The 21,421-nt window shown below is 47.0% G+C and overlaps 1 protein-coding gene across 1 annotated transcript in view; it reads right to left on the bottom strand.

Moving 5' to 3' along the window:
* THSD7A (thrombospondin type 1 domain containing 7A) overlaps positions 1-21,421 on the bottom strand; it is a 489,942-nt gene that overhangs the window by 61,906 nt on the left and 406,615 nt on the right. Inside the window, exon 16 of the mRNA XM_074984678.1 lies at positions 1,107-1,285. Within this exon, the coding sequence (XP_074840779.1) occupies positions 1,107-1,285 (179 nt within the window). The remainder of the gene's footprint in view (positions 1-1,106; positions 1,286-21,421) is intronic.

The raw sequence follows: 21,421 nt of genomic DNA, 5'->3' as shown, positions 1-21,421 counted from the left end.
TCTTTTTTGGCTTTTCTTATTACATTATGACACTTAATTTGGGAGTGTTTATGTTCCTTTCTATTTTCCTCACTAGGATTTGACTTCCACTTTTTAAAAGCTGCCCTTTTCTCTCTCACTGCCTTTTTAACATGGCTGTTTAGCCATGGTGGTTCTTTGTTAGGTCTCTTACCGTGTTTTTTTATTTGGGGTATACATTTAAGTTGGGCCTCTAGTATGGTGTCTTTAAACAGTTTCCATGCAGCTTCCAGGGATTTTAGTTTAATTACTCTACCTTTTAGTTTCTGTTTAACTAGCTTCCTCATTTTAGTGTAATTCCCCTTTTTGAAATTAAATGCCAGAGTGTTTGACCGCTGCGGTGTTCTTCCCAACACAGGAATATTAAAAGTTATTATATTGTGGTCACTATTTCCAACCGGTCCAGTAACAGTTACCTCTTAGACCAGATCCTGCGTTCCAGTCAAGACTAGATCGAGAATTGACTCTCCCCTTGTGGGTTCCTGTACTAGCTGCTCCAAGAAGCAGTCATTTAAGGCATCAAGAAATTTAATCTCTGAATCCCATCCTGAGGTGACATGCACCCAATCAATATGGGGATAATTGAAATCTCCTATTATTACTGTGTTTTTTATTTTGATAGCCTCTCTAATCTCCCTTAACATTTCAGCATCACTATCACTGTCCTGGTTAGGTGGTCGGTAATATATTCCTAATGCCATATTCATATTAGAGGAATGAATTGTTATCCATAATGATTCTATGGAACATTTTGATTCCTTTAGGATTTTTGCTTCATTTGATTCTATATTATCCTTCACATATAGTACCACTCCGCCACCCGCACGACCTGTTCTGTCTTTCCGATATACTTTATATCCCGGTATGATCCCGGTATGCTTAGCTGTAAAAACATTCCACAGAGAGTAAAACTCTAGTCTTAATTTTGCAAGTGAAGATTTTTTACCTTCTACCAGTGACAGTACATGTTATTCAATTCAAACAGCATATACTTAAAAGGGAAGGATTCTTTCACTGACTTTACAAATATCATGCAACTTGTGAAGACAAAAATAAAGGGTTTGGTAAAGAAAAGGAACTGGATTTACCTGATTGACATGATCCAGCTTTGGGCATGGTCTTCCACCATTGTAAGGTTTTTCACGGAGCCATTTAGACCTAACCTTAACTCCACTACCACAGGATTTACTGCAGCGAGACCAGTTGGACCATTCACTGAGCTTGCAGTCTGAAGGGCATGGAATAATGCAGGCTTCTTCGATGTAACCTGAAGGAACGCAAATGAAAGCAAAGTCTCTTCAGGGCTGCTCTGCCACTTCTCCCTGAAGCTTCACTCTAGTTAAAGTAGCCAATGTTTGAATTGACAGAGGTGGGTGAATACAGACATTTCCTTATCATTTGAGCTAAATTAAATTCTGCAGGAAATTGACACGCAGACACACACAGCATCACTGTGTTAAAGTAACAGCTCAGTAGTCTCAATATTATCTGATTAAAACTTGTTCTCACCAGATTTCCATATTCTGGCTTTCTAACAGCTGGAGAATAACTGACACTAACCTGCTTCTGTCTGCATTATTCTCATGCTGAAGAAACTATAGACACGTTGAACAAATTCCAAAACACACATGATTTACAAGCCTTTGTATAGTTGTGTCAAGCAAGCTCATTGTGGTTTAATGTATGTAACTAGTCTAACTGGACCACAAGACTTGTGTCTTATTAGCTCAGAACTCGTGAACTTAACATCTTGTGACCTATTCAAGGCTAGAAAGAGAAAGCGGTCAGCCACTTTACTGATTTACAGATTAACAGTCATATGCCCTCAGTCCTACACACAGTAATTGCTCTGAAAGGGAATGAAAATGCTTAGTTTTGACACTTCAGGGATCTGGAGACACTGGAAAGAAGGTTATGTATGGGGGGATGTAATTAGGATACCATGGTTAAATTGATGAAATAATTGACAACATATTTTTTCAAAAGCAGAACATGCGACAAGTACACTATAGCTGTGTCTACACGTGCACAAAACATCGAAATAAGGGGCCCTTTTCTGAAAGAGTGGGATGAGTGTCCACACGTGTCAAACCATCTTTCAAAAGGAAATCAAAAAAACGGGGTGCAGACGTCAACATCTGAACCCCAATCCCAGATTGGGAAGATCGGCCCCTTTTGAAATACTAAATCGAAGGAGCACACGTGTAGATGCTCCACAGTCCGCTTTTTCGAAATATGGGTCCGCCATGGCACCAGTCAGCTGGAGTACAGGGCAACTCCAGCCGGCAGCAATGGGGCTCTATGGTCCCTGCATTTGACTGCCTTAAAGCTGCACGCATGTAGGAAACCCATGGCAGGAAGCTGAGAGCGTGCTAGGAGAAGCCTCTACATGTGCTCCAGCCCCACGCTCCAGTGCCGCAGCATGGTTAGCAGCCAGCCCCCTGTGAGCCCCACGGCCCCCCCTCCAAACCCCCGCAGGGCTCCCAGGTGAGGAAAAAAAGGGCCCCCTCCTGGACAGAGTGGGAGCTGCAGGACCTCCTTGGCCTGTGGAAGGAGGAGGAGGAGGTCCTGCACGAGATGGGGGTGAAGCGGCGTAATGCTGCTGCCTTCTCCCGCCTGGCTCAGGGCCTCCAGACCAGGGTCCACCCAGGCCGTGTCTACAAGTGCCCCAGACTTCGAAATGGCCATGCAAATGGCCATTTCGAAGTTTACTAATGAAGCGCTGAAATGCATATTCAGCACTTCATTAGCATGTGGGCCGCCGTGGCACTTCGAAATTGATGCGCCTTGCCGCCGCGCGGCTCGTCCTGACGGGGCTCCTTTTTGAAAGGACCCCACCTACTTTGAAGTCCCCTTATTCCCATCAGCTCATGGGAATAAGGGGACTTCGAAGTCGGTGGGGTCCTTTCAAAAAGGAGCCCCGCCTGGACGAGCCGCGCGGCGGCAAGGCGCATCAATTTCAAAGTGCCACGGCGGCCCACATGCTAATGAAGCGCTGAATATGCATTTCAGCGCTTCATTAGTAAACTTTGAAATGGCCATTTGCGTGGCCATTTCGAAGTTTGGGGCACGTGTAGATGTAGCCCCAGAGTGTACCGTGAAGCAGGTATGCTCCAAGGTAAAGTACCTGTAGCAGGACTATGCCTCGGCCAGGGACCAGGCTGGCTGCTCTGGGGCAGCTTGAGCCACATGCTCCTTCTTCTGGGAGCTCTGGGGCATCCTGCATCCCCAAGAGAGCTCCCCACCTCAGCCAAGGAGCTGCAGCTGGAGGAAGAGGAGCAGCCTGGACCGGGGACCCAAGAGGGTGAGAGGACCACGGAGTGGTTGAGTGAGGAGGGGGACCTCACCATTGTCCTCCCCTCCTGCTCCTCCAGCCAGGTGACTGGGAGCTGGACATCCCCGAACGTCACCAAGGGACCACACACCTGCTCCACAGGGTGGGGGTGATGCAACGGCTAGTCGCCTGCACACAGGACCGGTGGTCCCAGGTCGCACAAAGGCCCCCCCTCCACATGGGATGCAGCACTCCGCGGTGGCCCACCAGCAATGCCCTGCACCTGCCTGCAGTGGACAGCACCACAAGGCGCACGGGGCAGCGGCCAGTCAGTGCTGGACAGCACCTAGGCCTGCACACTGCAGGCTGGGAAGGAACACCTATGAGACCCCCCTGGATGCACCCCCATGATGGGAGGCCCAGCCCATGGGGGGCAGGTCGGTGCCCCTTGGGGGGGTCAGTGTCCTTTGAGGGGTGGGGGCCCCATAGGGTGGGCTCGGGCTAGTGGGCCACAGCCAGGTCCCCTCCATCCGGGGCACATTACTGATATGCTGTCCTCCTCCCCACACAGCCGCACCATCCGTGGTCTGGGAGACCCCTGCACTGTCCCTTGTCCCCAAGAGTGCCCCCGCAGCCCTCAAATGTGCCTGGACACCACCCCATGCAGCACGCCATCGAGGCCATGGCTGAAGGGCCCCCACGAGGCCGAGGATGACCTAGCCAGCCTGTGCCAGGCCGAGGTGGCCGAACAGCAGCTGTGGCTCGCCCAGGCTGAGATGGAGTGGCAGAAGGCAGCCTGGAAGAGGGGGCTGACCACGCTCGAGGGCATTGCCCACACCCTCCGGGGACCATGCAGCCAACGTTGCCTGCCTCCTGGCCCCCCTGACAGCTCCCCATGCTAAGACTGCATCTTCCACCCCCACTGAGCCCGCCCTGCCACCCCTGCTGAGCCTGCACCCTCTGTGCCCACCAGGCCCACTCTCCAGCGTTACCTGCCGGTGCTACTTGCATCCTCTCCTCCCCACCGAGGACCCCGCACCCAGGGAGGCAGGGGTTCCAGGGGCCGATGAGGCTCACAGCACCACCCCTGCCCCGGAATGAGCACCCCACACCCCTCCAAGTTAGGTTCCCCCCACCCCCATCCAAGTTAGTTCCCACCCCCTGTACGTAGTTAATAAGAATAGTGAAGATAAATGTTTATTTAAATGTTCACCACTCTGTGCAGTGCTCCTCAGGGGGATGGTGGGTGGTGGATGTGTGGGTGTCGTGGATGTGTGGGTGTCATGCTGGTGGGGCAGGGGGTGGCGGGGACAGTGGGTGGCAGATGTGTGCGGGATGTGGGCGTGCATGTGGGTCAGAGGTGGCCATCAGCAAAGGCCTGTCTGAGGGCCTCCATGTTGCAGTGACCATCCTGGTGGGCCTGGTGGATGGGGGTGGTGCCTGGCTGTTCATAACCGGTGCTGACCAGAGGGACCCCCTCCAGGGACACAGGCATCCCCCTTTCCCTCCACAACACTGTGGAGGACGCAACACCGCCCACCACCTGGGGCATGTTGAGGACCCTGACCTCCAGCCACATGTGGAGGCACCTCCACTGCCCCTTTAGGTGCCCAAAGGCCTGCTCCATGACGTTGCGGGCGTGGTTGAGGCGCTGACTGAATGCCTCCCGGGGGAGTCAAGGTGTCCCACGTATGGCCTCATGAGCCACGACTACAGGGTGTATGCCGCATCTGCCACCATGCAGAGCAGCGTGATGATGTCCTCTGCCACCGGGATCTCCCACTGGGGGATGTAGGTGCCGGCTCCCATGAGCTGGCAGAAGCTGGAGTTCTGGAAAACCTGGGTATCGTGGGTGCAGCCGGTCCAGCCCACACAGATGTTGGTGAACCGGCCCCTCATGTCCAGCAGGGCCTGGAGCACCACCAAATGGTAGCCCTTCCTGTTGATGTACTGGCCAGCGCTGTGTGGTGGGGCACAGATGGGGATGTGAGTGCCATCCAAAGCGCCAATGCAGTTCGGAAAGGCTAGGTCCTGGAAGCTGGAGATGGTGTTGTCCAGATCCCCCAGGCAGATGACCTGATGGAGCAGCATTGTGTTGATGGCTCTGACGACCTGCAGAGGGGGGAGGTGGACACGTGCTCTAATGCAGTTGGCCTGCTGTCTCCTCCCCACCTCAAGCCCATTCTGCCCCCCTCCCATCCAGCCTCCGACCTGTCCAGCCCCCTGCCCCCCTCCCATCCAGCCCCCTGCCCCTCTCCCATCCAGTCCCTGCCCCATCTGGCCCCTTGCAGTGGTGGGTTCCCCTTGCCCCAGCCCCACCCCCCACCCGTGGGGGACCCGTGACCCAGCCCCACCTTACCTCTATAAGTACAGCTCCAACAGTGACCTTGCCCACCACGAGTTGTTGTCCCACGGAGCAGTAGGAGTCCAGCGTGGCCAGCTTCTAGATGGCAATTGCAACCTGCTTCTCCAGGGTGAGAGCTGGCCGCATACAGGTGTTCTGGTGCCTGAGTGCGGGGGCAAGCCAGCGGCAGATCTCGTCGAAGGTCTGCCTCGACATGCGAAAGTTCCGCAGCTACCTTTCCCTGTCCCACTCCCCCAGCACCAGATACTCCCACCAGTTGGTGCTGCTGGGGTGTGTCCAGAGGCATCGGGGCACCCGGGGGAGTGCCCAGTGGTGCCCTGGTGGGGGAGACCCACGGCCCCGGGGGACTGCCCAGCCACCCGATGAGATCAGGTGCAGCTGCGGCGATGGTGCACAGCACTGCCAGCTGGGTGTCCATAATGAGGGTGTCCTCCTGCAGGAGCTGTCATTGTGCCTCCATCGTGGGGATGGCTGGGCTCTGCCAGGCTGGGAAAGGCTGGGTAGCACTTGGCTTGTGTGGAGTAGAGGGAGGGGCCCTGTAAAGGGGGTGGCTCGCTGCGGTCCCAGAAGGGCCTGTCAGCCATGGGACCCCCTCCACGGCATTTCTTGCCTCCCTTCTTTTGAAAGAGGGCTTGGAGCCATGCGGATGCTCTCTTTCGAAAGATCTGCAGTGGCACTTCAAAAGAGCAGATCGAAATGCCGATCCGATAATGGCAGCGGGTGCTCCCTTTCGACAGCCGCTATTTCAACTGCCAAACTTCGATTTTCACCCTTTCGAAAGGGTGCTCACGTGTAGACCCAGCTTATATGAATGCTTTATATTAACTTTTACTGAAAGAGACAGAAAAGGTTAGTTTTCATAAGTCATAACAGTAAAGCTTTTCAAGAGGTTTCCCACAAAAGCTCATCACCTAATAAATTATTTTAGTCTTTAAAGTGCCACATGACCGCTGGTTTGTTTTTTTAGATTACAGACTAACACGGTGTCCTCTCTGTTGTTATTCTACATGCGCATGGAATATTCCTACCAATAACATGTATGGAAAAGTTATGGGAATATCTCAGATGCAACAGCATAATACCTGTTAGAAACCGTTAATGAAAATCATTTTATATACAGCTGAAAAATCAACGAATAATAAAATGATGCAATGTTATTTGAAAATGAATTACTTACATATTCTAAGTGAGATAGTTCTCGTGCCATTGACAGAACAAGCTGGTCACAGCTTTATATTTATTGTCTTTTAATTTCACTGAATGTCTCCTTACTTATGTACTATCAGTGAGGATCTACCTTCTCTGTACTCTTCATTATTCTATTTCTACTTTGTCCCCTTTTATTAACCTACTCTCTAAACAATCTTAAACGTTTCATATCTTGTCTTCCAGATCTTTAATCATTTTCATTCCTCTCTCTGAACCCCTTTATATTTCAGTTATAACCTTTTGGGATAAGAGCAGAGCTTGAATGGCATTGGGTCATCTTAGATCAACAAGCTGCCACTTCCTCTCCTTTTTCAAGTTTCTATCTTGTTCTCAAAAATTTCAGCTTCATGAAACAAAATATCTGTGTCCACTATTGTTCTGAGGAAACAAACAGTATTTTTGAGTTTAAGGGACACAGTGATGACAGCTTGAATTTGTAAAAAGCCTGTAATACTAGCTCTAACAGATGTGGACAATCTCATTCATCCCTAATGGATGCTAACTTAGGTGCCTAATAATTAAAATGTCAACATATCTATTTCACTGCTCACTGAAGCACATATGAAAGGACAGGGACTTTCTTATGATGATGTAATGCACAATGAATTCATTTTAGTGCTACCATTGAGAGGCACTTGAGATGCCAGTTACTTTGTCCGCAGTTTGACCTATTGAACGAAGCTCAGTCTGTTCCAGAAACTGGTATGGGATCAGCTTCTCTCCCTGCTTTTAGAAGATGCTGTGAGTCCCTGTCTGCAGACTCAACCATCATTACACTGGCCACCCTTAGGTCATGTTCTCAACTCTTCTTACACCCATGACCAAAAAAGAAAAAGGAAGCTTAAGTTCTGATGTCCAGGAGTTATGTGCTTCATGCCACCTCTGCTGAGAGGTGCATCCAAATTCAGTTAGGGAGAGCCATGTCTCAACAGCCAAGCAGAGCATGCTCATGACCACACTTTAAACAGCTGGACAAGCTACTGTGAATGACATTTGTTTTTGCTTGTCTCAAGGGTGAAGTTGGGCTTGTGGGCACAAACAAACACTACTTTTTTCATTTCTAATTTGAATCTGGAAGATTGACCAGAACTTCATACAAGATACCAAGCAAGAGTATGCTATTCATTTACATAACTGCATTATAACAGTCTAGTATTAAATTTCTTTCTGTTTTTTTTTTTTGCGCCCTAGTAGTTTCTTTAGTTTTCTGCCATCCTCCCCATGTTGGTAACCTATCATCTTCATCAGCTATGACGTTAGCAACTCTACTTAAAAGTTTAAAATCTGAATGAACTATATTCTGTTGAGATTTTTCTGAAGGCAACAAACACCAAACAATTACATGCAACAGAAAGATGCAGGGACATCATTTTATTTCCGAATAATATTTGTACACACTTTCCAGCAATGTATGTGATGCACAAGGTGCAGTAGAATTTAAAAAAATATCTCTTACAACTAGAATACGCATATTTTACCTGTAAAATCAGATACAATCTGAATTTTGTTTCTAGTTTTCTATAGCTTGCGTCTGCTTGGAACTGCTAGCCAGTTAAATATCCATACAGAACATGTCTTGAATCTGATCTATGTACAATTGCCATTCAGAGGATGTACCATCACAGAAGTGAATTATGAACTTATTTATTAACTTTTGACCTTAAACTAAGTATCTGATACTCTATGAAAGGTACATTGTTTTAGACATATTTTTGAAAATTATATGATATGCAGTAGTATGGATGACATCAATTAGGGATCATCTCTAGGTTAATCCTGGAATTCAGTTGTGCCAGCCCTCAAAGTTCCATTTTACACTAAATGTTACGGTATAAAAATCAAATTGTAAATCTTCTACACGATGCAACGAGAACTTCAAGATGGAATGAAAAGCCAGACATCTGAATTCCATACTTTTGGAATATTGCAATTTGAAATGTATTATGACAAGAAACTTAAGAAATAATAGAAAATAACTGTCAAGAGAGGATTTTTGGCTGGTTATTAAAACAGGAGTTGTTTTATATCTCCAAGGTTGAGTTTACCTGACATCTTAAACTACCGTATACACAGTAGGGTATCTACACTAAATCAACATTATTTTTACATTATTTTAGCCATACAAAGCTGTCTCTATTTTGTACAGTAACACACAATTTTAGTGTTTGTCATTTTTTCTCTCCCCAATTAAAACCTGGGAAAAACAACTTCATTTCATTTGAGATAAATTATTCACTTTTTTTGCCAGCAAGTAAGCTTCAACCAACCTAGACTGGTTCATCTAGCTCATTTATTGAGACTCTAGCATACCTATCCCTCCAAGTATTTTAATTTTGCCTGATTGTACCTCAGGGGATTCAATTTCTCTCCAACGGTCTCAGTCACAGATTCAGGCACTCTCAGATGTGAGCCCCAAATAATACCCATAAAAGGTTGGGGGATTATGTGCTCAGTGACTACTAGGATAAGAAAGGGAAACTGCTGGGAACATATTTTTTTAAATGGCCTACTAGATCACCACATATTTTGCTTTGTTTCCTGTGTCGATACAAAATAGTACACTAAATAATTGTTCTAGTGGGTAATATGTGAAGTACATTGTAGGAAAGAAGCTAAAAAACAAGCCCTTTGCAATCTTACACTTAGCTGGTATATCAACAAAAACATTCAAGTCACAGATCTGAATTACTTTCAACTGTATTTAAAAAGTATAATTAGCCCCCCCCCGCCCAATGGCAAATTAATATGTACCACAATAACCTGTAATGATGTCACACGTAGTAAAAATCTCCATATGCTTGAACCATTCAATATGTAATATGGTAAGTTACAATGCAATAAAGCCATAACTGAATCTACTACCTGAAATGCTATACTACATTTAATTCCAGGAAGGACTATAATGGAGTAAAATTATGATTGGTTTCAGGACTAATGGACATGCTTCAGGCAGGATTTTGTAGGCAAACTACCCCATAAACATGATGTGAAGAAAAGATTATGAGACTAAAACACTACAACTCTTTACACTTCCAGGCAGCTTGTTTAGTCCCTCTTCCACAGAGAGAACGCCCTTTCCTGGCTAGTCAGGTCCAGAGTGAGGATGGAGACTTCACCACAAGAGTTCCATCACTGCTGCCTCCCCACCAGCACCCAAATTCCCCTGTGACTAGCCGAGCCAACAGCCATGCTGGGCTCCTGGGCAAGGAGCCTGTGGCTGAAGTACTCAATGCTGTTTTTGCCACAGTCTTCATGGACAAGGTCAGCTCCCAGACTATGGCCCTAAGGAATGCAGTATGGGAAGGAGTTGGGCAGTCCTCAATGGGGGAAGAACAGGTTAAGAGCTATTTAAGAAAGACAGATTCGCACAAATCCATGGGTCTGGTTTGAATGCATCCATGGGTACTGAGGGAACAGGCAGATGTTGTTGCAGGGTCTTTGGCCATTATCTTTGAAAAATCATGGAGATTAGGAGAGGTACCGGATGATTGGAAAAGGCAAATATAGTGCCCATCTTTAAAAAAGGAACGGAGGACAATCCAGGGAACTATAGACCAGTCAGCCTTGCCTCAGTCTCCAGGGATCTTAAAGGAATTCATTTTGAAGCACTTGGAAGAGGGGAAAGTGACCAAGAGTAGTCAAAATGGATTCACCAAGGGCAAATCATGTCTTACCCAATCTGATTATCTTCTATGATGAGGTAACTGGCTCGGTGGACATAGTGAAGTCAATGGATGTGATACAGTTTGACTTTAGCAAAGCTTTTGATATAGCATCCCACAACATTCTGGCCCATAAGTTAAATTAGTATGGATTGGATCCATGGACTGTGAGATGTATAGAAAGCTGGCTAGATGGTCAGGCCCAATGGGTAGTGGTCCATGGCTCAATGTCTTGTTGGTGGTCGGTTTCAAGTGGAATTCCCCAAGGACTGGTTCTGGGGCTTGTTTTGTTCAACACCTTTATTAATGACCTGGATGAGGGGATGCATTGCACCCTCAGCACATTTACAGATGGCACTAAACTAGGGGGATAGGTAAATACATTGGCGGGTAGAGATAGGGTCCATCATGACCTAGAGAAATTGGTGGATTGGGCCAAAAGAAATCTGATGAGATTCAACAAGGACAAGTGCAGAGTCCTGAACCTGGGATGGAAGAATCCCAAGAATTGTTATCAGTTGGGTACTGACTGGATAAGTAGCAGTATAGCAGGAAAGGACCTGGGGATTACAGTGGATAAGAGACTGGATATGAGTCAACAGTGTGCTCTTGTAGAAAAGAAGGCTAATGGCATATTGGGGTCCATTAGGAGAAGCATTTCCAGCAGATCTAGAGAAGTTGTTATTCTCCTCTATTTGGCACGGGTGAGGCCTCATCTTGAGTATTCTGTCCAGTCCTGGGCTCCAATATAGAAAGAACGTAAATACATTGGAGTGGATTTAGCAAAGGGCAATGAAAATTATTAGGGGGCTGGAGCACATGACCTATAAGGACAGACTGAGGGATTTGGGTTTATTTAGTTTTCAGAAGAGAAGAGTGAGGGGTGATTTGATAGAAGCCTTCAACTTCCTGAAGGGGGGCTCTAAAGAGGATGGAGAGAGGCAGTTCTCAGTAGTGATGGATGGCAGAACAAGGAGCAATGGTCTGAAGTTACAGAAGGAGAGGTGTAGTTTGGATATTAGGAAAAAAATCCTCTTTCGCCAAATGGGGGGGCGGGGGGGGGTGAAGCACTGGAATGTGTAACCTAGAGAGGTGGTAGAATCTCCATGCCTACAGGTTTTTAAGTCCCAGCTTGACAAAGTCCTGGCTGGGATGATTTAGCTGGGGTTGATGATCCTGCTTTAGGCAGGGGACTGGACTAGATGACTTCCCTTCCACACCTAGGATTCTGTGATAAGTAGGGGGACCTAAGATTTTACTGTTCACAAAGTGCTGATGTCTGCATGTAAAGTCTGACTCCAACTGGGTTGTGCTTCTTGGGTTGTAGCATGCAGTCTGTCTCTCAAAACCTCACTATTTTTCAGATCAGCTCAGTAGATGGCCAGGTATTACCCCATACATGAGAGCAGCACAACTAACCTACTTCTTTCTTACAAGTACCGTCCTCTAGTTCTAAGAGAAAATTGTGATATCACTGTTTTTTATGCTCTATGAGTTGTAGAAGTATGTCTTTCATGGAACTGATCTGCCAGGACTGAGAGAAGAGCACAGCTATGTGGATTTACCTTGGCTTTAAAAGATATTTGTTCTTTGTCCAGGAGTGCTCACATTTATGACTCTGTCAGAACACCCCATTGAATGATTAATCATATTATAACATGCCCCTTTTCTTACTTCCAGGATTACCTTTCAAGACCTCAATACTGGAGAACAATTGTTAATACTTAGTGTTCTTCTGCATCAGCAGTTCTGTCTCTGGTGGACTAAACACAGGCTTCACGTACACTCAGATTTGATGGATGTCTCTTGAGTCATGACCAAATGACAGAAAGATTATGTTGTCACCTGCCATAGTGGTGGCAGAGGATGAGAAGGCAGCAAGGCCGTATGAGCAAGAGCAATTTATCCCATGACTGTTCTCTTGCCTAGTACTTGCCAAACTGTTCCTGGCTACAACATACTGTTGGCAGCTATTTTTAGACTTACAATCAAATACAGTGTCAAGGGTAATGCTTATGCCAGTATTTGTGCTATAGATGATGAGTAATGCTTCCATCTGCCCTTATTTATAATACATGTGTATTTATCCAAACCATACTTACTAAGCACCTGTTTTTGAGTTTCTTGATGACAAATTCAGCATAATGCCAAAAATATGTCTGCCTGACCACAAAGAGATTCACACAGGAAAATATTAAAAATGCACAGGAACCATATTCCAAGACAGCACAGAAGTTGTATCAAATACAATAGCTTACAGATACTATACAAAGTATGGAAAAGTAAAATACTTGCCCTAAAAGTGTTTTTAGTAGCCTTAAGTGGTTGTGCTAAGATGCAACTACACTAGCATGGAAAGAACAGAACATGTTTTATACAGGTATGCTTAATGAAAAACCAAAAGTTCTTATTTTAATTTCTAAGATCTTTATTTTCCTTTCATAGCTCTCCATTGTTTAAAATATTTTAAGAGAAAGAGAAAAATAAAAAATAACTGATAAAAGTGGATGCACCACGTTATCAACTTGTGTGTGAGATCACACGTACACTTCTATAATATTTGAGATTTGGTTATTAGGCACATGAGCAACACAGTAAAAAATTCTTCACTTCACATACTCTCAACAGATGGTGCAAAAATATTCACTGATAAATAGATATTCCACTATAATCCCCTGCATAAGCCTTGTAGCCATAGAGTGCTTTGTAGAGTCAGTCCAGATCAATGTATGTCATTTAATTAATGCAAAAGGGGGAAATAATCTCACACTAACAAGGCAGCAGACAAACTATCCTGGACTGGTTGACTGTGCCTAAGTATTAACAACAAACTGACATGAATTAAGAAGGGTAATATGACCTATATAAAAAATGTACAACAGTCTGCCATGCTAGTATGTTCATCCCCTACGTGAGAGAACATGTCTCAGTTTACATGGGTCATGAATCAAAATTACTCTGTGAAGGACAGACCTAAACACTGTAGAATAAACAAAGTGGTTTATATGAAGTACAATCACTTTCCGTGATTAGGATACAAATACAAGTTTATTGGCCCTGCAGCAATTCTAATTTAAAATTTAAAGAGCCACACAGTGATCTTGTACTTGCTATTTACTGTATTAAATAAACCATAATATTATTTCCATAAAAATGTGTTCAGTTTTGGAGGACATTATTTCCTCAAACTAAACTGCATACCAATGATGACAGAGGTAGGCTACAAAAGAAGCAGTTATGTGTTTTATAAAGAACAGGCTGCAGTTCACTTGTGCTGTACACTTCCCTACTTTCCCAGCAAATAAGTGAAACCAATATTGAAACAGAGTACAGATCAAAGAACTAGAAAATGGAAAATACACACACATCTGAAGTAAGCATTGTGGTCACAGCACTTTCCTGAGTGATCCCAACTTATTTCCTTGACCCCACAAACCTACCCTCACTCAAAGCCTTTACTCAACATTGTGCATCCCTGTTCCTCCTTTTCACATCAGCTTAGACTCAATCTCAGCCACCTCAATAAATGGCTTCTAATAGAGAATGAGAGTTAAGAAAATTAGGCTGTCTTTGTTCTCCTCTCTTCCCTTCCCCAAAAACACAAGCTGTACTGTCTTATCTACTCTTGGCTCCCTGAGTCCTCCTGTTTCGATAAGAGACATCCTACCTCCCGTGTCCAAGCTAAGAAGTTCTAAATAGGGCTTCCTCCTTACAAAGAATTGATGCTCTCCTGCTCCTTCCTGTAGCTTACTTCTGCCTGACAAAGCTCTGTCCTGTGCTGAGGGCATTAGGCCACACTCATGTCAAATTTTCTCTGACCTAATTAGTGCATGCTTCCTCCTTCCTCCTGCTTCTTGGCCTAATGGAGAGCATAAGACCCAGCAGGTGAGGAAATATACAAGCAATCAGTGTCACAATACAGATCTTTTCAGAAATTCTTCAATTTGCTTGGCACTGCAAGATGTAAAATATCCTTAGATTTCTTATTTTCCATGTTTTCCTCTCAAGACCATCATTCATATGTTCCCTATATTATAAACAGACTGAAATAGTCTAGTGAAATAAAGAAGGGCACAAGAATAGATTCTATGCAGAGCTGGACATGAATTGTATCTCCTAACTGCCAGCACTGTGTCCTCTACTCCTGAAACGTAATGAAGAACTGTATTATTGTCAAGGAGATAACAGAATCATAAGCAACATGGGGTTTTATTTAAAACAAAACAAAACAAACACACGAACAAGCAAGCAATGCCAGAGTAACCTGGTAGCTTTTCTGACTGAATTACAAAATAAGTGGATAAAAATGAGAAATGTGTCCTATATTTAGAGTTCAGTGAAGTATTTGATACAGTAACTAAAATAATCCTACCTATATTTGAAAAAAAAATTGCTCAAATAGGTTTGAATACGGGCACTATCAAATGGATAGAAACAGAACAATAGCTGAAGAACTACAATGACTGACAAGAAGTTGAAGTTTATATTAAACTGGTAAGTGGTGCCCAATGGGATGATACAGGGCTCATTGTTAGATATGGTGTAATTTAGCATCTTTATTCATGCTCTGGAAAAAGTGGTAAACAGCACATTAATATTTACAGATAGTACATTGTAAGGCTTCGTAAATTCCACAGAGGACATGAAAACTACACCATGGGACTTAAAGAAATTGGAAATACAGGCAACATATAAAATGAAATTCAACCTCAAAAGCACCAGCTTAATACACCTAGGGAAAAATAAACCAAAACACTGCAACATGAAACGCTAATTCAACACAGATATTCAATAGAAGTGACAAACATATATAGCAAGTAGAGATGGAAAAGGCCTATTAAAGTTTATTCCACCCTCTTGTAAGTGCAGGAGTAAAGCCGTCTATTTGGTAGTGGGGAAAAAGTAAGGCTGAAGTTAGACCATAAATTAGTTTTTTTTTTCCTTAGAAGTAACAGTCTCTTCCTATATGTATGTACAGTGCCTAACACAATGGCATCCTGAAGGCCTAGTGTATGGTAATTTTTAGCAGCAGCTGTTAGGGAAAGCCTACTGGGCAAATACTTCATTGCTTGCACACCTGAGCTCACTGAAAATTCCGAGTGCACAAATCATGCAAGAGTAGCTCCACTATGATTCTCGCCTGTTTCTGGCAGCATGTTACGTCATCAAGATGAGCAGAATGTAGGGTTTAAATGAAGCTGGAGAGACCTGACCACACTTAGGATTCAGAAAAGAGCTTGGGGCCTTTCAGGAGTAAAAAGATGTAAATATACTGGAGAGAATTCAGAAAAGTGTACCAGGATTACTGAAAGCCAAGAGATATTGCTCTATGAAGAAAACAAAAGAACTGACAGCAAACATGTAGGTATGCCAAGCAAAAATTAAGCCATAAGATAAAGATTCACAGATATTTCAGTGCTGTAAACACCAAGGATGGAATCCAAATCCATAGTAAGAGTAATGGAATGAAACTGAGAAATGAAAAGAAAAAGCTGTTTGTCTAGTACACTCAATGGTAAAATCTATTAAGCTAGAACTATTTCTTAATGGATGTCTCCCAAGGGAAGACTATTTTGACTAACTGCAACTAGATTAGATAAACCAGTGGAGAACAGGTTGAGGATAAGCCTTTTCCAGTTCTTAATTCCTTTCATTCCATGATATTTTTAGTAGATCTCTGATGTGGTATTAAACTTACTGCAGTAAGATACTAATGCCAGACCAATTAAACGATTTCTAAGAACAAGGTTAGAGAAAAAGTATTTTTATTTTGCCCATGTTAAAAAAAAAAACCCGCTGGAAAACTGTAACCCTTTTGCGTAAGGGAGGTGCCTGTTGTCATCCCATTGAAAATCTATCCAAATTTAGTCACATTATAAGCATCTGAAAAAATAACAAGCTCAGCAGAAAATTCTTAGATTTCAGCAGCTAAATTGCCTGAAGATCCCACCTCCATTCACCATGTTCAAGATCAGAATTCAATGGGCTTTTCCTGTAATTCTGGGATTCTGAAAAACATGCCAGGTCTGGGTGCTTAAACTGACAGCAGATGCCTTCTCTTACGACTTCTCTCTCCACATACCAGCATGGAGTAGGAAGCTGCCTGATTCAGATGCAGAACGGACAAGAGGCAGACCTGTGTGATGGGGGTTGGGATGATTAGTTTGGGACAAGGACTCTGTAGGGGCGGGAGGTGAGGGTGGAGTCTGGACTGGAAGCTGGCAGGGGAGGCAACTGACACTACCTGGGAAGGAGACTGGATCTGGGAGCTGGGGACTGGCTGAGCAAGGAGGCTAGGAGAAAGAGAAGTTACTCACCGTAGTAACGGTGGTTCTTCGAGATGTGTCCCCGTGGGTGCTCCACCATAGGTGACGGCTTGGCCGGCGCCGCAGATCGGATCTTCCAAGCAGTTTCTGCCGGACCGCGCATGCGCCGGCACGCGCCGCTCCCTGGCGCGCTCCTGGCCATGTGCGCGATCCGGTCCCCGCCAGTTCCTCGACCAACCGCCTCGGTTGCCCCTGCAAAACACTAACAGAGATCCGAAGCGGGGAGGATGGGCGGGAAGTGGAGCACCCACGGGGACACATCTCGAAGAACCACCGTTACTACGGTGAGTAACTTCTCTTTCTTCTTCGAGTGTCCCCGTGGGTGCTCCACCATAGGTGACTACCCAGCAGTAACCCAGATAGGTGGTGGGTAATCGGATTATGTGCAGCTGGTCCCCGAGAGGACCGCTGCAGAGAGACGGGTATCCTCTTGGAATACCCTGTGAAGGGCGTAATGTTTGGCGAACGTGTCGTAGGATGACCAGGTCGCCGCTCTGCAAATGTCTTTCAATGCAACGCCCTTGAAAAAGGCTGTTGATGTTGCCACCGCCCTGGTGGAATGAGCCCTGGGAGTGGCCGACAAAGGAGTCTTTCTGAGCTCGTAGCACATTTTTATGCAGGATACAATGTGCTTTGAGATTCTCTGCGATGAGAGACCTTCTCCTTTAGATTTGGGAGCGAGGGAGACCAGGAGTCTATCCGTTTTTCGGAAGGACTTGGTCCTGTCTACGTAGAAGGCTAGCGCCCTCCTCACATCCAGGAGGTGTAGGCGCGCCTCTTCGCTGGAGTTATGAGGCTTTGGATAGAACGAGGGTAGAACAATAGGTTCATTGATGTGAAACTCGGAAGAAACTTTGGGAACAAAGGCTGGATGCAGCCGTATGGTTACCGCCTCCTTGGAAAAGACAGTACAGGGTGGCGTTGCCATGACTGCCGCAAGCTCGCTCACCCGACGGGCTGACGTAATTGCAAGAAGAAAGGTCGTCTTTACTGTAAGGAGGCGAAGGGGAACCGTGGCCAAGGGCTCGAACGGTGGTCCCATGAGTGTGGTAAGCACCAGGTCCAAGCTCCACGAAGGTGGAATCGGTTTCCGAGGGGGGTAGAGGTTTACCAACCCTTTGAGGAACCTGGTAACCATAGGGTGGGCGAACACCGTGTGCCCTCCCTCCTCATGTCTGAACGCCGAGATGGCGGCCAGGTGGACCTTTAACGAGGATAGCGAGAGTCCTGCTCTCTTGAGGTCCAGTAAATACTCTAGAATTGTAGGTATAGGCACCGAAAGGGGGGCCAGCTGCTTGGTAGAACACCAAGCCATGAAGCGAGTCCATTTTTGTTTGTAGGTTTTCCTAGTGGAAGTCCTCCTGCTACTTTCTAGGACTTGCTGTACCTCCACTGTGCATGTGCTCTCTAGGGAGCTGAGCCATGGATTAGCCACGCTTGCAGTCGCAGGCTTTGGGGGTGCGGATGCACTATGGACCCCTGGGCTTGCGTGAGCAGGTCCGGCGCCACCGGAAGAGGCATCGGTGGGCGGTCCGACAGGCGCAGGAGTAGGGGGAACCATGGTTGGCGATCCCATGTTGGGACTATCAGGATCATCCGAGCCTTGTCTCTCCTGGCTTTTTGCGGAACCTTGTGGATCAGCACTGCGGGGGGAAACGCGTAAAGCAGGGGGCCTCCCCACGGGATCGCAAACGCGTCCCCCAGGGACCCCCGGCCCAGCCCTGCTCTGGAGGAGAATCGTGGGCACTGTTTGTTGTGCTGAGTGGCAAACAGATCTATTTGGGGAAACCCCCATGCGTGGAAAATGGGCCGTAGTAGATCGGGACGGATCTGCCACTCGTGGGTGAGCGCAAAACGTCTGCTCAACTGGTCTGCCTTCACGTTGTGCGTGCCCGGCAAGTAGGAGGCTCTCAGGATTATATCGTGGGCGATGCACCAGTTCCATAGGCGGATTGCTTCCGCGCATAAGGTACGGGATCGAGCTCCTCCTTGCCTGTTTATGTAAAACATGGTGGAGGTATTGTCTGTACTGATCCCGACGACTTTGCCTTGTATACGGTCTCGAAAGTGTTTGCAGGCGTTGAACACTGCTCTGAGCTCTAAAACATTGATATGCAGAGACTGTTCCGTGGGTGACCACAGTCCTTGAGCCACCTCTTCGCCCATGTGCGCTCCCCACCCTATGAGGGAGGCATCCGTAGTGAGGAAAAACGATATTTGCGGCTGATGGAAGGGTACCCCTGTTAGCAAGTTCCCGGGGTTTACCCACCATTGCAGGGATTCGCGCACCCCTGGTGGGGGCGACACCACCCTGTGAACGGTGTGTACTGCCGGCTTGTATACACTTGCCAGCCAATGTTGCATGCCGCGCATGTGCAACCTGGCGTTCTGTACCACAAACGTAGCCGCTGCCATGTGGCCCAGCAGCTGCAAGCACGTCAAGACCGGCACCGTAGGGCTGAAGGTGATGACCTGCACGAGGGAACCGATGGCTCGAAAGCGAGCCTCTGGAAGGTATACTCTCGCCGAGACTGAGTTTATGCGAGCCCCTATGAACTCTATGTCCTGTGAGGGGTCTATCTTTGATTTTGCCATATTGATAACCAGGCCAAGTGCGGAGAACGTGTTTGCTGTGACGCGTATCATGCGGAGAACCTCCCTTTTCGAGGTCCCTTTGAGCAGGCAGTCGTCCAGATACGGGAAAATAAACACCCCCTGTCTGTGCAGGTAGGCTGACACCACTGCCAAGGTCTTGGTGAAGACTCTGGGGGCCGAGGAAAGGCCAAACGGTAGGACCTTGTATTGGAAGTGTTCGTTGCCCACCATGAACCGGAGAAAACGTCGGTGAGCCGGATGAATGGTTATGTGGAAGTACGCGTCTTGTAGATCGAGGGCTGCGAACCAGTCTCCATCGTCCAGTGCTGTAAGGATGGAGGCAATAGTGATCATCCGAAAACGTTGCTTGCGCAGATACCTGTTGAGGCCACGAAGGTCTAAGATGGGCCTCCAGCCTCCTGTCTTTTTCTCCGTCAGGAAATACCGAGAGTAGAACCCTTTCCCTTGCAGTTGCTCCGGCACCTTTTCCACCGCCCCTATGAACTCTAGGTGGGCCACCTCCTGCCTGAGCCTGGCTACATGGGAGGCCTCCTGGGGGTGGGGCTTGGGCGGGGGTCGCGGCGGCGGGAGCGACTGGAAGGGGATGGCGTACCCCGTGGCTATGATCTCCAGCACCCATTTGTCTGTGGTGATCCTTTGCCACTGGTCGTAGAATGGTCGGAGGCGATGGTGAAAAAGTCGTTTCGGATGATGTTGTGCAATGGTGGTGATGGCGCAGCCCTGGATTTGTATGTCAAACTTGTGGCCTTTGGCCCCGCCCCGAGGACGGACGGCCCTGTTGTGAGCGTCGCCTGGGGGTTCTGTACTGCTGGTGCTGCTGATGCCGCCCTTGCTCGTAACCCCTGTGATACTGGGGGCGCTGTTGCTGGTATTGGTACCGCCTTTGCTGTGGGTAGTACCTTTTCTTTGAGTATGGAGGGGTGTAAATCCCCAGGGTCCTGAGTGTGGCTCTTGAGTCTTTACTGGAATGAAGGACCGAGTCAGTTGATTCAGCAAACAGCTTCTGCAAGTCGAAGGGAAGGTCGATTATCTTCGCCTGCAGATCTCTCGGTATGCCCGAGGTCTGGAGCCAGGACTCCCGTCGCATCACCACTGCAGTTGCTGTGGAACGTGCTGCCGTGTCCGCAACGTCCAAAGCAATCTGAACTTCCATCCTCGCAGCCGCGTAGCCCTCTTGCACTATGGCCTTGAGGACCGGCTTTTTGTCCTCTGGAAGCGAGTCCATGAGGGAAGTTAATCTGGCATAGTTGTCGAAATTATGGTTCGCCAAGTGCGCTGCATAATTTGCCATTCGCAAGGTTAAAGTGGAGGAGGAGTAGACCTTTCTGCCGAACAGCTCTAGCTTCTTGGCATCTTTGTCCATTCCCCCTGTTTTAAATTGAGATGTTTTTAATCTTTGCTGCGAGGACTCCACCACCAAGGAGTTTGGCTGGGGGTGGCTAAACAAGAACTCCATGCCCTTCGCCGGCACGAAGTATTTCTTATCCGCTCTCTTTTGGACAGGCGGAATAGTTGCCGGGGTGTGCCATATGGTAGTGGCGGACTCCAAGATCGCTTCATCAAGCGGGATTGCTACTCTGGAGGAGGCCGGGGAGCTCAAATTTTTAAGGAGCTTATGATGTTTCTCTTGCACTTGTGCTGTCTGGATGCCTTGCGTGAAAGCTACCCTCTTAAACAGCTCCTGAAACTGTTTGAGATCGTCCTTGGGATGGACGTCCCCTAAGGCCGTGGCCTCATCCGGGGAGGAAAACGAGGAACCGCTGGGGTACATTTCTTTGGACTCTTCCGGTTCTTGATGGTGATGGTGCGCCCTCTCGCTGGAGGTTTGCGAGGGAAAATCTCGTGGGTCCACGGCCAGTCCCCCCTGGGATGCTTGAGTCTCCGTCCCCGATCGCGATTGCCCTCGGGGGTACGAGGTAATATGTGGGGATCTCTCCCTGGTAGATTGCCG

Source organism: Carettochelys insculpta, chromosome 2, assembly GCF_033958435.1.
Source record: "Carettochelys insculpta isolate YL-2023 chromosome 2, ASM3395843v1, whole genome shotgun sequence".
Classification (NCBI taxonomy): Eukaryota; Metazoa; Chordata; order Testudines; family Carettochelyidae; genus Carettochelys; species Carettochelys insculpta.
This window is presented reverse-complemented; position numbering and strand designations above follow the sequence as displayed.